The sequence below is a fragment of the Arvicola amphibius genome, chromosome 3, assembly GCF_903992535.2.
Source record: "Arvicola amphibius chromosome 3, mArvAmp1.2, whole genome shotgun sequence".
Taxonomy (NCBI): Eukaryota; Metazoa; Chordata; class Mammalia; order Rodentia; family Cricetidae; genus Arvicola; species Arvicola amphibius.
Window position 1 is genome coordinate 134189665 of NC_052049.1, and position 20632 is coordinate 134210296.

General features: G+C 46.4%; 2 protein-coding genes across 4 annotated transcripts in view; one reads left to right on the forward strand and one right to left on the reverse strand.

The window, feature by feature from the left end:
- Nucleotides 1-439: 439 nt before the first annotated feature.
- On the forward strand, nt 440-13800 carry Oaz2 (ornithine decarboxylase antizyme 2). The gene is given in 6 exon segments (XM_038322060.2): nt 440-642; nt 9970-10045; nt 10047-10127; nt 11319-11494; nt 12288-12373; nt 12582-13800. Coding segments are annotated over 6 exon segments (570 nt in total). The 5' UTR covers nt 440-622; the 3' UTR covers nt 12713-13800.
- A 1588-nt stretch (nt 13801-15388) lies between these two features.
- Nucleotides 15389-20632, reverse strand: part of Znf609 (zinc finger protein 609) — a 133106-nt gene continuing 127862 nt past the window's right edge. For 2 of the 3 annotated variants that reach the window (XM_038322445.1, XM_038322444.1), the window contains exons 9-10: nt 19876-19954; nt 15389-19451 (exon numbers count right to left, since the gene is read on the reverse strand). In XM_038322445.1, coding sequence (XP_038178373.1) covers nt 19881-19954 — 74 coding nt within the window. In that variant the 3' untranslated portion in view covers nt 15389-19451; nt 19876-19880. The remainder of the gene's footprint in view (nt 19452-19875; nt 19955-20632) is intronic. The other variant, XM_038322447.2, reaches the window with a different exon arrangement.

The window sequence follows — 20632 nt, forward strand, 5'->3', positions numbered from 1 at the left end:
ACACTCTCCGAGTTTACAAATAGTACGGTCTGGTTTTGCCACACAAAAGCATCCAGTGCCCAGTGTGGTGGTGGGGCGCACCTGTAAATCCCAGCACTTGGTGGAAGATTAGTGAAGGCAAGAGATCAAGGACTCAAGGTCATCCTCCAGTGAGTTTGAGGCTAGCTTGAGCTACAAGAAACTGTATCAAAAAGCAAACAAAAAGCAGAAATGAAGACTGACCGCGGCTGAACGTGAGCTCCAGGCTTCCAGACCCTTCTCCACTCCCTCGCCTTGGCTCCCGCCCTTCTACCCAAGACGACAGCCTGCCTGGTACGCCTGCGCCTAGGCGGGGCGGCGCTCTGCCCTTTGTTGTGGGCCCCAGTTTCCCAGGACACCAAGCGGCGCTGGGGTGGGGTTATGCAGATGAGGCACTCGGGGGCGGGGCGGTTGCGCGGCGGCGGCCGGGGAGGGTCAGTTGGAGGCAGGCGCTCGCTGAGGCAAGAGGAGGGCTCTCGGCCCGCGGCCTGACAGGGACTTAGCCCGCAGAGATCGGCCCGCGCGCGCGACCCCACACCCACTCACTCGTCCACCTACCCACTCCCCGCGCCGCCTCCTCCCACCCTGAGCAGAGCCACCGAGGATGATAAACACCCAGGACAGGTAACGGCCCGGCGCAGGCTCCCCGCCCCCACCCTCTCCGCATCTCCAGAGGCCTCCTTCTTCCCCTTCCAGCTGCTTGTCCCGGGCCCCCAGGGGCCTCCATCCGCTCCCACTGGCTCCTTCACTACTCCTGCCACCCGGTCCCAGCCCTGAAATTGGGCCTCCTTCCGTCCTTTAGCCCCCTTCCTCCAGCCCGGCCCATCCCCCTCATCCGGGCTTCCTTCTCGCCCAAAGCCCTCCCCCCAACAAACCTGGACCCAGTCAGTCAGTCGCTCCTTTTTCTTAAATCCAGCGGAACTGCCCATTTCCCCATACTGGGCTTTCTCCCACATATTCGCCGAATTGGTTCTTACCTTCCCTAAATCTTTCTTACTCCTCCACAAGTCACTTAATCGCTTCAAATCCGTTCTTTAGTGAAAACTGCACCCCAGCCAGACTCCCCTCTCAGCCCTGCTTGCTTCTCCCCAAAGGCAAGCTGTGTCCTGCAGTGATCAACTCGACCTCTTACCCCCATTCCCACCCTTCTTTGGATGCCCAGTCACTCCTTGGTCCCACTTTCCTTCCCCATCCTTCTCTAGTTAGGCCCCATTTTCCTGTCCTGGAACCCCATTCCTTTTATTTATCAAACACTATGACTCCATTCCTGCCCTCCATCCTGTTTTCCTAATAATGTCCCCAACATTCTTCTTACATACGTCAGCCCTTCAAACACCATAAAGTCTTACTTGGAACTCATCTTACCTTGGCATCTTAACCCCCATCTTTAAAATCCTTACATCACACAACTTAGCCTGTCCCCTTTCCTGGGAAGGTCTTTAAATTTCTCTCCAGTGCCTTCAGAACATGACTCTGGGCCTTTACCTACTTAAAGGCCCAGTCCCAGTTTCCCCCATGGTTTGAAGAAAGGGGCTGGATGCATATCCTTTGGAAATGGAGTGGATCCTTTCTTTTTCTTTTCTTTTTTTCTTTTTGTTGTTGTCTTTGGTTTTTCGAGACAGTGCTTCTCTGTAGTTTTGGAGCTTGCCCTGGAACTAGCTCTGGTAGCCCAGGCTGGCCTTGAACTCAAAGAAATCTGCCTGCCTCTGCCTCCCGAGTGCTGGGATTAAAGGCGTGCGCCACCACTGCATGGTTGGAGTGGATCCTTTAACTTTCATCCTCTACCCTCTCGACCAAAGTAGGTAGAATTCATCCCTCTATTTCCCTTGCTCTTTTTCCACTTCCCCCAGATATCCCATATTTCTGCCTCAGATTATTTTCTCCAAAATATTCCATAATTTTCCAACTCGTCAAGATGTTTAACTCCACTATCTTATGTATTAGAGTGGCTTCTCTTAGCAGTTCAGACCTGATCGTGACATCCCCTTCCTCCGGAGGGCTTGTTGCTGACCCCTTCAGAACTTTTCTGAAACTCATTGAGTCCACATACCAAATCTTCTGTACTCATATTGGACTTTTATGGCCTCTGACCTTCAGCAAGCAGATCCAGTCCTTAAACTGCCACGATCTCTCTAACACCAGACAGGACTTCTATTACAAGTATCATCTTCACTGTTGCTGTTCTTCACACAGGGCTGCCATCCATAGTTCCTGTCAAAGCGTGAACTCCTCTTACCCCAAATGATTGTTTTTTTGGCAGGGAGGGGGTTTGAGACAGGGTTTCTCAGTAGCTATGGAGCCAGTCCTGGAACTCGATCTGTAGACCAGGCTGGCCTCAAACTCACAGAGATCCCCCTCCTGAGTGCTGGGATTAAACACTTGTGCCACTACTGCCCGGGAACCCCAAATGATCGTGTAGCTTTCCCTTTTCTACTTGTTGAGCAACGCTATCTTTTTTTCCCCAGCCTTTCCCCTCACATTTTATTCCCTTAAACCTAGTTGCACATTAAAAATAAACAAATAAATAAATGGCAGTTACCTGTTCACCCCTTCATGGATCATGCCCTTTGGCCTAGGGTAGAGCCTAGTGTGCATTATTAAAGCTCCAATTAATTCTCATGTGGAGCCTGGGTTGAAAAATACTGTCGCTTTCACCCTGAGAAGACTTAGCCTTTCTTATCATATTCCTGCAGTGTCCCGTCCTCTGCTTACAAGGACTTCATCTTTAGGGATTTCTTAGTCTTCCTCTGTTAAGAAAACTCTGAGCCAGTGGTGGTGGTGACATTCAGGAAGTAGAGGCAGGTGGATCTCTGAGTTTGAGACCAGCCTGGTCTATAGTGAGTTCCAGGACAATCAGGGCTACAAAGAGAAACCCTGTCTTTCAAAAAAGAAAGAAACTCGTTTTACATCATACCTTTATTGCTCCGTTTTTAATTTTAGCCATTTTCTTTTCCCAATTCTCAGACTCTTGTCTAGTCTCCTATCCTCATTTCTTCTCTCCATATAGGAGGGGACTTACTCCTTATTTCCTGGCTTGTTATGGTTGTATTTGAGCCATTATAGCCAACTTAACCAAACCGTCTTTCCTACACTCTGATCCTGCCTTTTCATTTTCCTTTTCAGAGGCTTTGCATATAGGTCCCCCACTACATTCCATTCTTTGATTCCATTTTCATTAACCCAGCCCTTCACAGCTCAGGAAGCAGAGGTGGGTGTATGTATACTTGGATGATTCAGGATGCAAAAGGTGCTGTTGTAGTCTGGAAAATATGTATGCTGAGGATGGAGGACAAGGTTGGAGGGTATGTGAGGTGGGTTTTTCTCTGGGGGTTGGAAGTGGGCCATTTCAGCAGTCATTCTCAGGAGTCCTTTGGACTGATTGGGTCTAAGATTCAAGTCTTGCAGCTTGAGTAATTGAGACCAACACTTAAGTTGGGGCCTTCACTAACTGAGTTCCAGTTGTGCCTCACTTAGCCAGTGTTCTTACGTGTGAAAAAAAAAAAAAAGGTGTTGAGTTAGCTTAAGGTTCTTGCCAGCTGCCCAAATGGCAAAACAGGCTCAGTTGTCTTCAGGGCCCTTGCTTTAGTGTGTTGGTTGGTAATTTGAGGGGCTTGGCTATGTGAGGCAGGTGGAGGGAGGAGTCAGCTGGCCTGCCAGGGCCTGGGCAAGCACTGGTCCTTGGATCAGGCTCATCTCCTTTGGCCTGGGGGTGGGGTGGGGTGTACAGGGTGTCTGGTTTCTTTGCTTTATGGCAATCTTGTTTCCATAGTGTGCTTCCCAGCCTCTTCTGCTGGCCAGTAGTTTTCAGAAAGGAATCCTGTTGGGAGTCCTAACTTGGGGTTCTGATAACGGCCGGATGTTCTTCCCAGGCAGTGTTGGTGTTTTGAATGTGCAGTGTAGAGAGCTGGCTGAGAGTTTGGTTCCCATTGGGTGGGGGATGGGCTTTCCAACTTCCTTGGCCTCAGTGAAAAATTCAGGAGAGGGAGGCCTACTTTCCTGGAAGAAATTGTTGCAGAAGAGCTGGCAGTGTTTTGAAAACAAGGTTCTTCCTTTCTAGCATTCAGATTAATATCTCCAACATGTCAGAATTCCTGATTGTGGGGGAGGGCAGAAGAGCAAGTACAAGACCCCTTTATTATATGTTTTGAACAATAGGTTTAAGTTGAAGAGGAAATCAAATTTTGTGACCTTTCTCTGCCTGGATTTGTAGGGCTGCAGACACTGTGCAGAGCCTGCTTGAGACTGTGTGGCATACACATACAGTGAGATACAGTCAATACCGGCTTGGTTAGCCATATTATAGTCAATCTGTGATGGACTTTAGGGAGAAACATTAGGTTCTGTAGGTGGTTTGGGGGAGTAGGGAGGACCCTTCTAGTAGTAGCCCTTCACTGGATGGTTTCCTCTGTAATGGGATTTCTGTCTCTTCCCAAATAATTTGATTTTGTTATTCCCCGTTTCTCAGCAGTTTTGCTTGTTGAGTGTGGGGCAGTAGAGAGACAGCTAGTATAGTCAGAAACACCCCTACATTGGGTGTAGGCTTTAGAATGCAATGGGGACTAATAATAGCAATTCCCCATTCTGCCAAGAAATCCAAATTTAGCCCTAGAGCTGTGCATATATATGAAAGGAGACTGAATTGTAGGGCAAAGGTATGCTACAAATGAGCATTTCTGGAAAAAGCCATTCATTCTGTTTTGAACCAGTGTACTGTGGTAATTCAGGCTGATGCCATGACTTGGAAGGCTTATTCAAAGTGAAAGGGCTGGGCATGGGGAAATATACCTTTAATACCAGCACTCAGGAGGCATCCCAGACAGATATCTCTGTAAGTTTCAAGGCAGCCTGGTCTACATAGTGAGTTCGAGACCTGCCAGGGCTACATGAGCAATAAGACTTTGCCAACTACAACAATGAAAAAAACAACAAAACAAAAAAGCCAGGAAGTTATAGAGTAAGCTGTAATTAATGGCTCAGTTGATGAACGAGAATTTTGTTATTTGAGCAAGACAGTTTCCTGCTAGCAGCAGCAAATGCCTTGCATAAGAAAAGCTTTAAGAAAATTCCTGGGCCTTTGATACTATATAAACAATGATGTAATCCTGCCCTCAGAGGGGCGGTTGGACTGTGTGAAGCGCTAACAGTATAAACTACACTGAAGAATTTAAAATGTAAAAAAAAAAAATCTTACAGTACAGTACGGTTGTTTAGCTATTCATCACCCACAGGTGGCAATAAGGTGGCGTCTGCCATTGGCAGATGTACCACCGTTAGCTGTGTGATTAGCAAACATCAGGGGTACAGATTTTCTGGCTGCCATCTGATGTATGTTTCTTGTGAAAAATCAACCAAAATCCAGTTCTGCTTTCAGCAATTTTGCTTTCAGAGTGGTGATGTCATTTTCTTATGATTATGCTGATTAAGTAGGCTCCCTTTGAAGCATATGACAGCCCTGGTGAAGTGACTTATGCCTGGCACCAATCACAGCATCTCTCTGGTACAGAGAGGAATTGACAGTTGGGAATCAGCCTTTATGGTCACCATAGATTGAAGGTGGCTGACACTTCCTATCTTTATTTTTATGTCCTTTTTTGCTAAGTTGCTTGTAGCTCTGGATTAGTCTTGGTTTACATAAGGATTACTCATCAGAGATATTCCAAGTCTTAGGGTACAAACAGCCTGGGTGCTGTGTGAAATAGGGCCTGAGACATGAATGGGTCAAGAGAAGTGGAAGGAATGAATATAGAATACTGGGAATGATTTTTGATACTACCAAGGCTCAGCTGATCCTCTCTGACAGGCAGTTTGGATGAATGGGTTGAGGATACCACTGGATTGAAGTGAAAAACTATCATAGAATTTGAGTTCCAAGTATTTGTTGGAATAGGTTGTGCTTTGTGCAAACTAAAAATAAAAAGCGGGGAGTGGGGTGAGGGGATGACAAAGTCAGCTGGAAGGTTTTTTTTTTTTTTTTTTTTTTTGAGACAGGGTCTCTACCCCCTTAAATCACTGTAGCTTGGGCTAGCATTGACTTCATCAGTTTCCTGCTTCAGCCTCCAGAGACCTGGGACTATAAATGTGAGCCACTTGTTGAGTTTTTCCTTTTCCTTGTGGTACTAGGACTGAGGTACATCCCCAGCCCTAGATGTCCTTTGTCATTATATATAAGGATAGCTCTGGTGTAGTGGTGCATGCCTGTAATTTCAGCACTTGGGAGGTAGAGGCAGAAGGATCGGAAGTTCAAGGTCATCCTCCTGTTCGTGGTGAGTTTGAGCCAGGAAGGGCTAAATGAGACCCTCTTTCAAGGCACATACACAGGAAAAAAATAAGGTTAATTCTTTTAATTAGTAAATGCCATCAAGATCGAAAAATCTGGTAAATGATAGAAATTTGGTTTAGCATCAACATTTCTCAGGTATACATCTGCTACATACACTTTCTGTTGGTAGTCATATGAATCATGGCTTGCTAAGGACATTACAGATAACATTCATAGATTCATTGATTGCTGGAGAATTGAACCCAGGGCCCTGTACTTCCTAGGTAGGCACTCACACTTAGCTCCCTGAATTATGGACAGTAAGTAAACTGTATATGTATGGTACTGGATGATCTGACGTGTTTTCAGGGCAGCAGGTCCTTTAACAACTGAGGATCAGGCACAGTAGCAGTCCTAAGCGCCGTGTCTTATGAGCTGCCTTGGATGTGCATAACTAACACCTTCATTTTCAGTATAGTCTATTTTCTCTTTTAAAAAACAAGAGTGGGCCAACTGGGTACAGTATAATACATTTGACTTAATCTTTTCAGCCTCTGGCCTTAAACTTCTTTTAAAAAATGCTTAATTTCATTCATCTATTGTGTGTGCATGTGTATAGTGTATGGAGGTTTAATGGCAAGTCTTTACCTGTTGAGCCATCTCTCTCTCATGCAAGAATGAATTTAAATTTAAATCTTCCTTTTTTTTTTTTTTGTGGATGTGATTGAGCCATTTCTGCCCCCTAGTGGAGTAACTAAAACCTGTGGAAGTCCTGGCAAAAACTGAAAACAAATAGAATATGCAAAACTTTTGTATCTTGTGTCAAAGACTTATCTTTAAGAAACCACATCTTTGGGCTGGAGAGGTGGCTCAGAGGTTTAGAGCACTGACTGCTCTTCCAGAGGACCCGGGTTCAATTTCCAGCAGCCACATGGCAAGGCCACAACTGTCTGTAACTCAAGATCTGACACTCTCACACAGACATACAGGCAGGCAAAACACCAATGTACATAAAATAAAAATAATTAAAAAAGAAAAAAATTAAAAAAACAAACTACATTTTCTGGATGGTAGTGGCACATACCTTTGGAAAGCAGAGGCAGGCCGATCTCTGAGTTCAAGGCCAGCCTAGTCTACAGAGTGAGTTTCAGGACAGCTAGGGCTACACAGAAAAACCCTGTTTTGAAAACCAAAACAAAATTCAAATTCTTTTAAATTCCATTATTAATGGGACTGGTGGCTGATTTTGGTATATTGTTTGAACATTAAAGTCAGTATCAGAAGAGAAGATTGTTGCTGGGTAGTTTCATGTTCCAATAATTACTATGTTCGTCTTTCCTTCCCTTCAGAAATGACAGCTATTTTAAGAGTATAGTAATCTGCCATTCACTTTGAGTAATCAATGCATTATGGAGAGGGAAGATAATTTTTTTATCTTCACATGAACTCATGTATACTCAGTTGTTTCTCTTAGGGAACTGATCCCTGTGTACACACACACATGCCTTCTGAAGGCTTTTTACAGAGGAATAGCAGAGTTTGTATGTGATAAACTTGTGTGTGTGGAGGGAAGGGATCTGTTACCAAGGTGTGAATTTAACTGCATTTACATGGAGATGTAAGGAAACAAAAGTATCACAGGTTTATGGATTAGTGTAGGAAAGAGACAAGCTCCAGAGGTTATTTCTAGGACAACAAAGAGGACTGTGTTTCTCCCCCTCCCCCACGTATTGTGTGTGATCCTTTTTGGGGTGGCCCCTGGTTTCTGCCATTTCTGAGTGTGAATTAGGTAAGAATCAGGATGCTGGTTGGAATGTAGGGCTTAAATTCAGTTAGTTCAAGTCATGTAAAATGGAATAATCCCTTACAAGCAGAAGTATGGCAGCAGAATTCTAGAATTACAAGGGCCTTGGTGATCTAGTTGTTTTGTGAACCCAAGTAATTCTAGTATACAAGATACCTTCTTACCTGTCACAGAGGGTATTTGATTTGCCCAGTCTTAGGGGTAGCTCTGCCAATCACTGTAGACTAGCCAGCTAGTCAGCTAGCTTTTCCAGTGGCCCAGTCTTCTGGTACCCTACAGAAGAACCTCAACTAAGAGTTGAGAAGGGAAGCCTCTCAGATGAGGTTTGTCTTTCTATGGGACCTGCATTTTGTTGTTGGTTGCCTGGACGATGCTACTGTGCTACTTAACTACTTTAGAAGGGGGAGTTATACCTTGTGTAAGGTAGAAAATAGCTTCTTTCCTTTGTACAGTAGCTATTGGGAAGGCTAAGAGTTGAGAAGTATTCCCTGATGATTTCCAGGAGTCAGGAGGTGGGTGTAGGTATTGCAGAAGTGGACTGCACCCCAGAAGCTACATTTCTCAAACATGGATGCTTTTAGACCCCCAGTTGGAACCCCTTAGAGCTTAGCCATAATGGGCTTGGACTTCTTGCCTGAACTGGAATGCTGATCCAGGTCAGTTAGTGGTTAAGTGACTAGATGTTCAGTTTTGTTGCTTTTCATTTGAATGAACTCCAGCCAGTATGTCACATACCATTTCTGCGAGGAAGAAAGCCCCAATTTCCATCCAGCATATGTTGATTTCTGTAGTGCGGATAAACTACACTTGGCTTGTTCAAGTTGCCAGCATGATATCGCTAAAAAACAGTTCTGTAGCCAGGTGGTGGTGGTACACACTTTTAATTTCAGCACTCAGGAGGCAGAGGCAGGCGGATCTCTTAAGAGTTTGAGGCCAGCCTGGTCTATAAAGTGAGTTCCAGGACAGCCGGAGATACACAGAGAACCCTGTCTCAAAAAAACAAAAACCCACAGTTGAGTAGAGAGCTGCAGTTGTCTGTGCTGGCTATAGCACTCCTGCTCATGCTTCTGGTTCCCCTATGGTAGTGTGCCGTGGCTATAGGACAGGCCTGTTGCTGAGCCACGATGCACTGTTTTCCTCTTTCCCTGCCATTAAATCAGAACCAGAGAGGGCAGTAGAGCAGATCTGGAACCCCTTTGCATCCACCCGAAGATGAAAGTGGCTGCCAGATACAGGTGGTGGAAACAGGGCCTGGAGATCTTTTACACATGTGTAAGCCATTTGAGCCTTGGCAATTCATTCAGTTATTCAGAGCGCAGCAGATCCCCCTTTTTTGTGATTGTGTCTATTTTGACAGTGTCAGCATTACCCATGCTTTCATGCTCTGGTCAATGGGCCTGAGAAAGTGGAAGGCCCAGAATTTGGTGGCAGATCAGGGATGGGCTCTATCATGATACTCTGGAGCCAAATCCAAGACTTAGTTCATTCATAACCGTAGAACAATTTGGAGTTTTGTTGGTTTGTTTTTAAATTGCAGTTCTGTTTTAGAGGTAGAGGATGGAAAAGTGAGTGGCGTTGGTCACTCCTTCTGAAGCTTAGTGACTGTGCCATATAGGTGACTAAGGCACAGATGGTTAAGGAAAGGGACTGGTGGGTAGGCATGAGGCTAGAGACTTCTGTGTCAGAACATCCAGCAGGGGCTCCTGTTGCCTTCTGGGATTCTTTATGCATCTTGACTCAAAAAAAGTAGCATTTCTGGAAGCTCAAGTAGAAAGAATTTGGGCAGTGGTATAGCCTTAGAATACTTGTTTAGGCAGAGGGAGGGCTGAAGGGGTGTGGATTTTATAAATGTCTTGGTGTTTACTTTCTGACCTTCTGTCTCTTGCAGTAGTATTTTGCCTTTGAGTAACTGTCCCCAGCTCCAGTGCTGCAGGCACATTGTTCCAGGGCCTCTGTGGTGCTCCTGATGCCCCTCACCCACTGTCGAAGATCCCCGGTGGGCGAGGGGGCGGCAGGGATCCTTCTCTCTCAGCTCTAATATATAAGGTAAGGAGGATTTTGGTATAGACGCTTGGGTGAAGCCTCGTAGATCCCACTGTGCAGCTGCTCAAATGTTGCAATTTTTCCTTAGTTTTCTCTTAGGCAGAGGTAGTAGGGTGACTGAGGGAAAAAACAGGAACTGATAACCTTTATTATCTGAAGCTGATGTTTGCCTTTTCTGGAATCCTAGAGAGAGAATATCAGTACTATTCGTTGTCTTTTAATCTGCTGTTGACTGAAGCTTAGGACTTGGTCAGCTTCTTTCTTAGACTGGGAATGGTAAGTTAACAGGGCATCTGAGTTCTGTGTGCAAGGACTTGACTTTAACTCTTGAGTGCTTGGATTACAGGTGTGTACTGCCATGTGCAGCTATTCATATAAATTTTTTTTTTTCAAAGGCAAGGTCTTGGGCCACAAATGGTAGCATACACTTTTAATTTCAACACTCAGGAGCAAAGGCAGGTGGCTCTCTAGGCATTCCAGGCCAGCTAGGGCTATAGAGTGAAATCCTGTCTCAAAAACAAACAAAACTATGAGAAAGACCTTGTGTATTCCAGACTTAGGCTCCTGCCTGTTTCCAGTGCAGCAATGCTGGAACTTCATTTGTTTTTGATGTTTTTTTCTCTTAGAGAGGGAAAGCCCTGACAGGCTTTCAGGTCAAGGAGACCTGGGTTTTAATCTCAATGGGGCCAGTCACTAAGGTGCTCTTGCTGTGTTACATCATATTTAAGGTGGAGATACTAATACATGAATAGTATTTGTACAGTGCTCAGCACTTGGTTGGTTCTTAGTAAAGATTGCCTTTCCCAACCAAGTGCTGCTTTTGTATGTATGTATGTATGTATGTATGTATGTATGTATTTGAGACAGGGATTCTCTGTAGCTTTGGTGCCTGCCCTGGAACTAGCTCTTGTAGACCAGGCTGGCCTCAAACTCACAAAGATCCACCTGCCTCTGTCTCCCGAGTGCTGGGATTAAAGGCGTGCGCCACCACCACCTGGCTCCAAGTGCTGCTTTTACCAATAGCAGCCGTTCATAGAAATGGCTGCAGTTGGCTGAGAGGTCTGCATTTCTGACATGCCCATGAGCCATGCTACCCCAAGAATGGTTCAAGGGATGCCAGCACCCCTGGTTTAGGGAGCATAGGATGTAGCTTGTACTAATTATCCTGTCCTCTGCCCTAACTTTCCTTCTCAGGACGAGAAGCTCACTGTAACCCAGGACCTCCCTGTGAACGATGGGAAACCTCACATCGTCCATTTCCAGTATGAGGTCACCGAGGTGAAGGTCTCTTCCTGGGATGCAGTCCTGTCCAGCCAGAGCCTGTTTATAGAAATCCCAGATGGATTATTAGCTGATGGGAGCAAAGAAGGGTAAGGAGACAATGAAGAGAATGGCTTTTGGGGATAGCAGCTTTATAGGGGAGTCTATACCTTTTCCCTTAGCTCTAGATGCTCCAGGTAGATAATGCTTTGTTATAGGTTACTTTTAGCCAGTAAATCAGGCCTGCTCTAGGTTATAATTAAAGGAAATTGTTTACATATTAACCCATCACCCACCAGTTAATCAGTAGATGGCAGTTTCCCTTGAGCCACCATACAGAGGTGCAGTTTCAAAGGCCAGGGAATATAGGTAGAATGGGATTTCATTGGATTGAGCATTGTTCTTCAAGTAGCCTATCTGTAAAAAGCAGTCCCAGGACAATTCTCTTGACTGACACGTTTTTCTTTTGAGATAGGTTTTCACTATTGGAGCCCTGCTGTCCTGGAACTATAGATCATACTGGCCTCAAACTAGATCCACCTGCCTCTGCCTCTGCCTCTGGAGTGCTAGCATTAAAGGAGTTAGCCACCACACCTGGACCCAGTGTAATACCCACAGTGAACTGGGTTCTGTTGAAGGCCCCACACTGTCCTGTGACCTGCACTGGTTAAGACAATGTAACTTTCAAGTGAAGAACTCGGTTAAGTATAGAGAGGCACCCCCAGTCCCATCTGTGACTTATTTTTCGCCTAATATAGGGCTCTAGGTTGGGGTCTTCAAATGGGAACCTTTTCCTGGAGATTCTGGCTTTGCTGGCTCTTAGGCTCCAAAGGCCCTTTTGTGGGTAGTGTGGAGGTCTGGGGAGGTGGCAGTGGGCCTGAGCAGTGCTCTTTGTTTCTGCAGATTGTTAGCACTGCTAGAGTTTGCTGAGGAGAAGATGAAAGTGAACTACGTCTTCATCTGCTTCAGGAAGGGCCGGGAAGACAGAGGTGAGCAGTCAAAACCGTTTGAGACTTACAGCCCAGCTAATGGGGCCTGGGGTGGAAGCAGAGGGCTGTGCACTATGCACGCTTGCCTTACAAAGTGGGAGTCGTGGCCCTGGGGAAGTACCTAAGGAGTTAGTACTTTGTTCCATCTTTGGGATCTTCTCTCGATTTGAGCCTCATGAGAGTCCCTTCTGTGCTTCCTTTGCTGCAGCTCCACTCCTGAAGACATTCAGCTTCTTGGGCTTTGAGATTGTACGTCCAGGTCATCCCTGTGTCCCCTCTCGGCCAGATGTGATGTTCATGGTTTACCCCCTGGACCAGAACTTGTCTGATGAGGACTAATGGTCATAGAGGATGCTTTGCCCAAGAGCCACAGTGGGGGAAGAGGGGAAGTTAGGCAGCCCTGGGACAGATGAGAGTGTTTCTGGCTGTCTAAGGAAGGACATTGAGGGGCTCAGGTTGAGGGTTGCCCATTGTGTTCTCGGAGTTGACTCGTTGAAATTGTTTTCCATAAAGAACAGTATAAGCATATTATTCACATGTAATCACCAATAGTAAATGAAGATGTTTATGAACTGGCATTAGAAGCTTTTAAAACTGCGCTGTGATGTGCTCCATCTAGCCTAGGGGAGAAAATTGCCTGGAGGGGGAGAGACTGCCTGGTCCAGGGGCAGGGGCTGGAGGGCAGCACTGTCAGGCTTGGGTTTCCTTGCAGTTGGGCTTTCTTTTTTTGGTTTTTAAGATTTAGGTATTTTCTTTCTTTGCTTCCTGTCACCCAGGGGCTCCTGAGTATAGGCTTTTTAGAAACTCCTGGGCAGTGTCCTCGGGTTGTTTTTGACACTCCACCTTGGGCTTCTTGGCATTTTGTGTCTGGCCTGGTATAAGCAGGGCTGACCTTGCTTTCTTTACAGCTTAGTGTTATTCTGGCATTTGGTTAAGCTGGCTTAATCTGTTTAATGTTACCAGTGCATTTTAAATAGGGGCATTGAAACTCACCCCCCACCACTAAGGCTTTTTTGGGGGTGCCTGGGCCTTAAGAAACAAGCCAAACGACATCTCAAGTTACCACCGAGTTCTTGCCTCTGTGGTCCAGGCCCCAAGATCTCTTTCCTAGCAAGAGCAGAGAGGAAGCCTAGCAAACTCAGGGCTTGGAATTTGTGAGAGAAGTCTGTTCTTAGGGACTGACTGGATGCCTCTGGCTGGCCAAGCATAGTATGGACTGCCTCCCCAACAGGTTCCGAGCAGTGCCCTCTCTACAGGGCTTAGGGGTGTAGGCTGGACTGTAGAAGTGGCCTGCCCTTTACTGCTTTCACCAAACAGCTTGTTCTAAAGGGAAAAGAAGAGAGAGAGAGAGAGATCTACATTGGGTGTGGGGGTGTCAGGGAGGCAAGTGTGTTGTGTTACTGTGTCAATAAACTGATTTAAAGTTGTGGTTGGTCTGTTCTTTATTCTTGTACCAGGACTAACTCCCTACCACTGCTAGAGCTTACCATAATACAAATGTGGTATATACTTCCCAGGGAAAGGGCTGCTGGTCTCTGGTACTGTGTTAACACTGTGAAATGTGGGGTTGCCAGGGACACACTAAGTGCCCTTGGAGAGAGGTACATAACACTTTCCTGTGTGGCAGCAGCTAATCGAGAATTCCAGTTGTTAATAGAAGGCTGGGGTATAAAACTAGGTTTTAGTTTTTTTATGGCATGGCCTAACTTTATCCCTGAAGTCTTTTTTTTTTTTTTTTTCCTTTTTTGATTCAAGGTTACTATAGTTCTGGCCTTAACTTGTGGGATATTGTCCTGCCTCAGCCTTTGCAGTGGCTCTAAAGAAACAGCACATTCTTTCCCTTTTTAGTTTCTTCCTTTTGGAGTCCAGTGGTTTTTTGTTGTTTCTGTTTTTTTTCTTCAAAAATATTTATTTATTCATTTATTTATTTATTATGTATACAATATTCTGTCTGTGTGTATGCCTGCAGGCCAGAAGAGGCCACCAGACCCCATTACAGATGGTTGTGAGCCACCATGTGTTGCTGGGAATTGAACTCAGGACCTTTGGAAGGGCAGGCAATGCTCTTAACCACTGAGCCATCTCTCCAGCCCCCCCCCCCCCGCTTTTTTTTGAGACAGGGTTTCTCTGTGTAACAGTCCTAGGTGACCTGGAACTAGCTTTGTGGATCAGGCTGGCCTTGGAACTCACAGAGATCCACCTGCGTCTGCCTCCCAAGTGCTGGGATTAAAGGCGTGCGCCACCGCCGGCTGAGCCCTGTGTTATAAGGCATGCCTTCTGGTCCCCTTTGACCACTAGCATGAAGAATCCATCCCTCAGTGGTCCTAGGAGCTAAGCACTCCCATCACCTCACTTCTCAGATTTCTCATGGACACTCAGCATGCATGTTATATCCCTTCCTCTCAAGGCAATGTTCTCCTATCCATGGATTTGCAACTGCCCTATAGTCGACCCTTAGTTTCTTCATAGGCTTGGCCCATTTTCAGCTTGTTTTTTCATGGAGCTTACCTGTGTTTTATTTAGCCAAGTCACTAAACTTAGGCTTAACTTGCACATGCTATTCCTTCAAAGTGGGCGTAAGTGAGAATTGGCTTGAAAATACCCTCCATCAAACAGATGACTCCTAGAGGTAGCCTAAAGGCAGTAAGGGAGGTCAAGATTCAAATGTAAAATCTGAGAAATCCATTTTCAAATAAACGGGTAACAAAGTAACAAAACTCAGTCCTTACTTTTTAGATCAACCTTGCAAAGCAGAGGGAAACACAGTTTCTGCTGCTGTATGTTGTTTCCTGTTTTTAGCCAATTAAATGTGCTGACCTGGAAACCATATGCCTACCCAGAGAGCTCCCTGTCACACATACACAAAACTAGGCTGTTGAAGACCACCATTAATCATGGGAAGCAGGCCGCAGCACTTCATTTGTAAAAGCAACTTAGAAGGTAGAAAATTTGGGGGTGGTGAAGAGGGGCATAGGAGAGGGAGAGATACGTGAAAGGCAAACTTTAGTCTAAATGTAAGAACAGGGACATTAAAAACTTTATTCAATAAATACAACAAATAATTTAAAAATATATTTCAATTCCAAAGCCAATTAAGAAAAGGAAGTAGAGACAAAAGGGTAAAGGAGAAAGGTAAGGAAAAGAGAAAGGCTGAACATGGTTTGGCTGGGCTGTGTTTCAGAAGATACCACTCTGAGAGTCTCATCAAAAGCTCTTATCAAATCAATCCTTAGCCCTTGATCTCATAGGGTAAAGCACAGGAGTCTAGGAGTGGTTCCCGGACCAGCAGACTTCAGAGGCCAGGATGGGTGGGGGGTTTGTGGGATGGAGTGCTGGGGGTAATTTTCCCAATTGTTCCTAAAAGCCTTCCATTCTAACTCCCAGGCAGGTTTAAGTAGTGCAAAATATCAGGCAGAGAGTTCCCAGCTGCATAGTTTCATAGATGAATGAATGTCCAAAGCCAGGGCCTCTGAGAGGCAGGTCCCAGAGTACCCAAGGGTCCAAAGCCACTTTGGTGAATGGGATCCAAGGGTAAAAAGAAGAGGCCAGCATACAGGATCAGACAGTGGCCAAGGCAGAAAAAAAAAAAATGCTGGGCAGGGAAAGGCTCCAGGGGAAGGTAGTCTGCACACTGGACTCAACAGCTTGCTGTCAGCCAGGTAAGGTAAAGCTGAGGGTGCACATGGAGCAGGGCAAGAGAGAGAGGGAAGCTGAGGGAACAGGACAGCTAGGGGAGGAGGCAGCAGCTCAGCAGCAAACTCCAGGAGAAATAACCAGCAGCCCTCACAGATTTGTGATTGTCTCTTAAAAAGATTTATTTTCTCTTCTTGCCTGAATGTACAAAGGCAAAAAGAGTACAGTTTGTATATATATATATTTATATATATATATAAAAAACAAGGAACTTGGTAATGTACACTTTACAGAAGGGAAGAATCAGGAAGACTGAAATTAAATCCAACAGAGCAACGCCAATGGAACAAAAGCTATGAACAGCAACACTGCCCCTCCAGCCCGGGCCTCCAGCTTGCCCCAACCTGCTCCCAGTGGGAGGGCTGAGCACCAAGGCAAGCGGGTGGGCTGGGGCAGGAGGGGCTGGGGACAAGGCCTGGGAGGGCCATGGTAGGGAATCACTGGAAAGTTTCCTAGGATGCCCTAGTAATAAATGACAAAGGCCCAGAATTAGGGGCCAGCTAGCTGCCCAGCTGAATCTGGGGGGGGGGGGAGGAAGGGACACATCAGTACACAATAGGATGGTGATAGTGTATATGTGGTAGTAAGTGACGAGGAGGCCTCAAACCTATATCCAACTCTCTAGCCCTTCTGCAGTTTTAACTCCCAGCTCCCTTAAACTAAGCCCCCCCCCTCCACCTTGGAGCCTGGAGATGCATAAAATGATCATTTCAGAGGGTACCCTCTTACCCTTCTGTATGTGTTTCTTTGACCTTGAGGCATGTGGAGAGAGTAGGCTAAGTGGAGACCACATGTACACTATAGGGAAGAGCTGAAGGGAACTGGCACACCATAAATGAGGAGGAAGTAGGCATGAATCCTAGACAGCACCGGTCCAACTGTGGCTGCCCTCTTTGGGGTGAGGCCCCTACTTCTCGTAGCTTATCCACATGGGTATCAGAGATTATTTAACACCAAGAGCACAGGCAGGGGTGGCTCAGTGAGAGGCTTGGCAGCACGGACGAGATCTGGTCTCTCTGACTAGGTGTCATAGGTAGTTCCTCCTGTGGAGTGTGGAGGTGGACATCCAATCTTTCAGCACTAGTAAGATCTCCACAGCTGCAGCTATGTGATACTATGGGGGGGCGGGGGGAAGGAGAGGAGACTGGATTCAGACTAGAGACCAGGAGGATCAGACAGTGCCATTTTTCTACTGCTAATCTCATTTCAGGGCAGTGCGTGCCTGGTCTTCAAGGGGCACTTGGGTAGAGGGATCAAAGAGCTGACTTTTTAAGGGGGGAAGGGAAGAGAGAGAGAAAGAGAGTGTGAGCGAGCTGTTCCCTTCTGCAGAACGTAAGGCTGTCTTGCAAATACAGACGTACCTCCTCTGTTATAAAATGAAGTGGAAAAGGCAGGAATGGGGACCATGCCTACCCAATGAAAAAGAAAACTGCTCCAATGGTTTCTTTACAATATGTACAAAGAACATTGCAGGCCAGTGCCACAGATACATACAAAACACACAACAATATTTAAAAAACAAACAGGAACAGATGGGCACCTGGCTCTACTTACTGGAGTTCTGGAGGAAGCATAATCAGGCTGAAAGTCAGTCACCCTCTTAGTAAGGGTGATGGGTTAGGTGGATGCCACACCATGCGGCAGAGGGAACAATGACGGCAAGGGAAGGGGCTGCTTGGGGTCAACAGGTCTAAAACAAAAGGATTTTTCAAGTGCCCAGAACCCAACTTAAACAAAAATAAAGACCTGTAAACAGGAAAGGTTTGTAGGTCAGAGGTACTAACAACCCTAAGCTTGTCTATGTACAGGGAGGGCTCATGGGTCCTTGGGAATCACCTTCTCCTGGGCTTTGTGCTTACTGTCTCCCACCTACCTCACTCTCCCAAAGAAGTCAGAGCCATCTACCTTCCTGCTTTCAAACTGTCATTCTTGTCACAAGCTCTGTTAGCCTAGACTGGTATCTGTGGATTTTTCTCTCTCTTGCAGTCCAGAGGGTAAAGACAGAAGGGGAGGGTAACAAGGGGATGATACTCTGCAATAGCAGAGAGCTAAAAACCATCCTACATCCTGGGAAGAAGTGACTCCAATAAAGCTATGTTATCACTTTCCCAGCACACAACTTTGCAGCTCAGGAGAACAGAGAAATGTCTGCACCACAAAGCCTCATCCATTGAGTCCACTCTGGCTTGGGTGTACAATGCTTCAATATGCTATTTCAGGGTCTAAGGAGCAAATCACTGCCCTTGGCCAGTGGCCCCTAAAACAAAAACATGTGTTACAAACACACGCCTCATATTGGCACACATGGAGTTACAGAGTGAACTACACAATCATGTACTTGTAGACAGAGGAACTGGGCTGTATACAATTGTGACCCTAAATGAGAAAGACAGATGACTCAATGTCTCCAAGAACTACTGGGTGTTCTTACAGCCTGCCTACAGCTCGTGCCCTAACGTGATGCGGCAGACTCTAAGGTGACCCGTGCTGGAGGAAGTCTATTCTGCCTGAGTTGTGAGAACCAAGCAGTAGAAGAGGTGAGGTCAGTATGGGGATTTCCCCCCTGGGAAAGGCACCAAGGGGTTAAAAAGAAAGAGAAAGGGCAAGGAGTTGAGAGATGAAAAGCAGCAGGAATTTTGGTGAGGAAGCAGGTTCAATTTCACATACTCCATTTATGCTCCAGCTCCTCCCAGTATCCCCAGGGAACCCTGTGCTGGTGCTAGAACCACTACCTTCTTCCTAACAGGAGCACAAGGCTCTGGTGGGGCAATGCCTTACTCTCCCTTTACAGGTTAGGCTCTGAGCGTTTATCTGTGCTCACATTAGAGGGATGTCTCCATGCTTGAAGACCTTGTCTTCACAATTACAGGGAAAACAGCCCCCAACTTCTTCCTGAGATTCTAATTTCTCCACGTGCTGCCAGTTCCCAGGGTCCAAACCACTGGGGAGATGTGGAATCTTGTTGACGGTGGTAATGACAGTGAGAAGGGGTATGGCTGCTGTGCTGTCTTCAGACCTTACCCCATGCTTGGGTCCCTCCCAGGTATGCTTTAAGGTACTGCTCTGGCAGTAGACTAGGGGCTAGGTTAAGAGCAGTAACTTCTCTGGGATGAGGCTGTGTTCCCTCGGTTGCTCCTATGCCTTCATCTCCACAGATGCCACAACAGTCATAGCTGTGGCTGAGAGAATAAATATTTTTGCAAAGTACCAGTTCTTCAGCTCCTGAGGAAGAGGAAGGGTTGGGGAGGTGAGGCCTTCAGTCACGGTAGGAATGGCAAACAGGATGATCAACACCGTGTAACTGATGGTAAAATGGCACCTCCAGCACCACCTCTAATGAGCCAGTTTGGCCCACGAAGCTGACTTCATCTGGGCACTTGGTGTTCTGCAAAGGAAACATGACAGGTCACTGTGGCCTGCTGGTATCACACCCACAAGATGGCACTCTAAGAAAATGGGCTGAGGCTGGTGAGCCGGTTTGGTGAGAAAAGTGCTTGCTGCCAGGACAGAGTTGAATTCCATCATCCATCTAGTTAGAGGAAGGAACTCCCTGTAAGTTCTTTGACCTCTGCACATATGCACCACCCCCAACAATTAAAAAAAAAAACCCAAGAAAAAGAACTGCAGGAAAAGCCAGCCAATGCTGGTACCTCCACAAGCCCTCAGTGCAACAGGTTTGGCCAACAGGCCCCTTTTTCCAGACTACCAACCTCACACAATTACCCCACAGTTGGGAACTACAGGGATTCTGTGATTCAGGTAGCTACACCCTATTAATCTGTTACCCCAAATTAAAAAAAGGTACTTACCATTCTCACCTCCTGGGGGGTGGGTAGAGTGAGGGAGTTGAGCCTTGCTGGCTGGCAACAATGGCTGTAGAAGAAAGCCCTGGGCAAGCAGAGAACATACTTAATGTAGCACTCAGGAAATTGCCCTTCACACTTCACCAGCTGGCTGGATATAGGGAGGAATTTTGCCTTAGGTTCCCCCTAGCACCATTGAATTTTTGTGGTGTTGACAGAAAACCAACCTGAAACCTGACACTTGGCCAGATCTAGTGGGTGAGGCCGTGAGTGAGGGGTACAGTTTGCTTTTCAACTGCTTGTTTCTCTTCAGGGGTGGAAACACCAGTTCCTTACTCTGCTGAAAATGAAAGATCCAAGCTCCCAGAGAGGAAATAAATGTGAACCTAATGCAGGGACTCCAGAACTCAGGACAAAGTGGATGTTCTTCTTGTGTTTAAGACAGGTTCGGGGTGGAGGGGGAGAGAGAGAGAAAGAGGGGAAGAAGGAGAGGGAGGGAGAGGATGTGTGTTGCACATGCGAGTGTGTGGAGGTCATAGGACAACCTTGGGTATCATTCCTCATGCGCCATCTACCATCTGACACAAGGTCTTTCACTGGCCTGGAACATTGCCAAGTAGCTGGGCTATAGGACAGCAAGTTCCAGGGGTCTGCCTGGTTTTCCCCCCACCTCTCAGCACTGTAGTTATAAGCACACACCACCGCATTTTTTTTAACATGGGTTTTGAGGACTGACTTCAGGTCCCCACACTTGAAAGGCAAG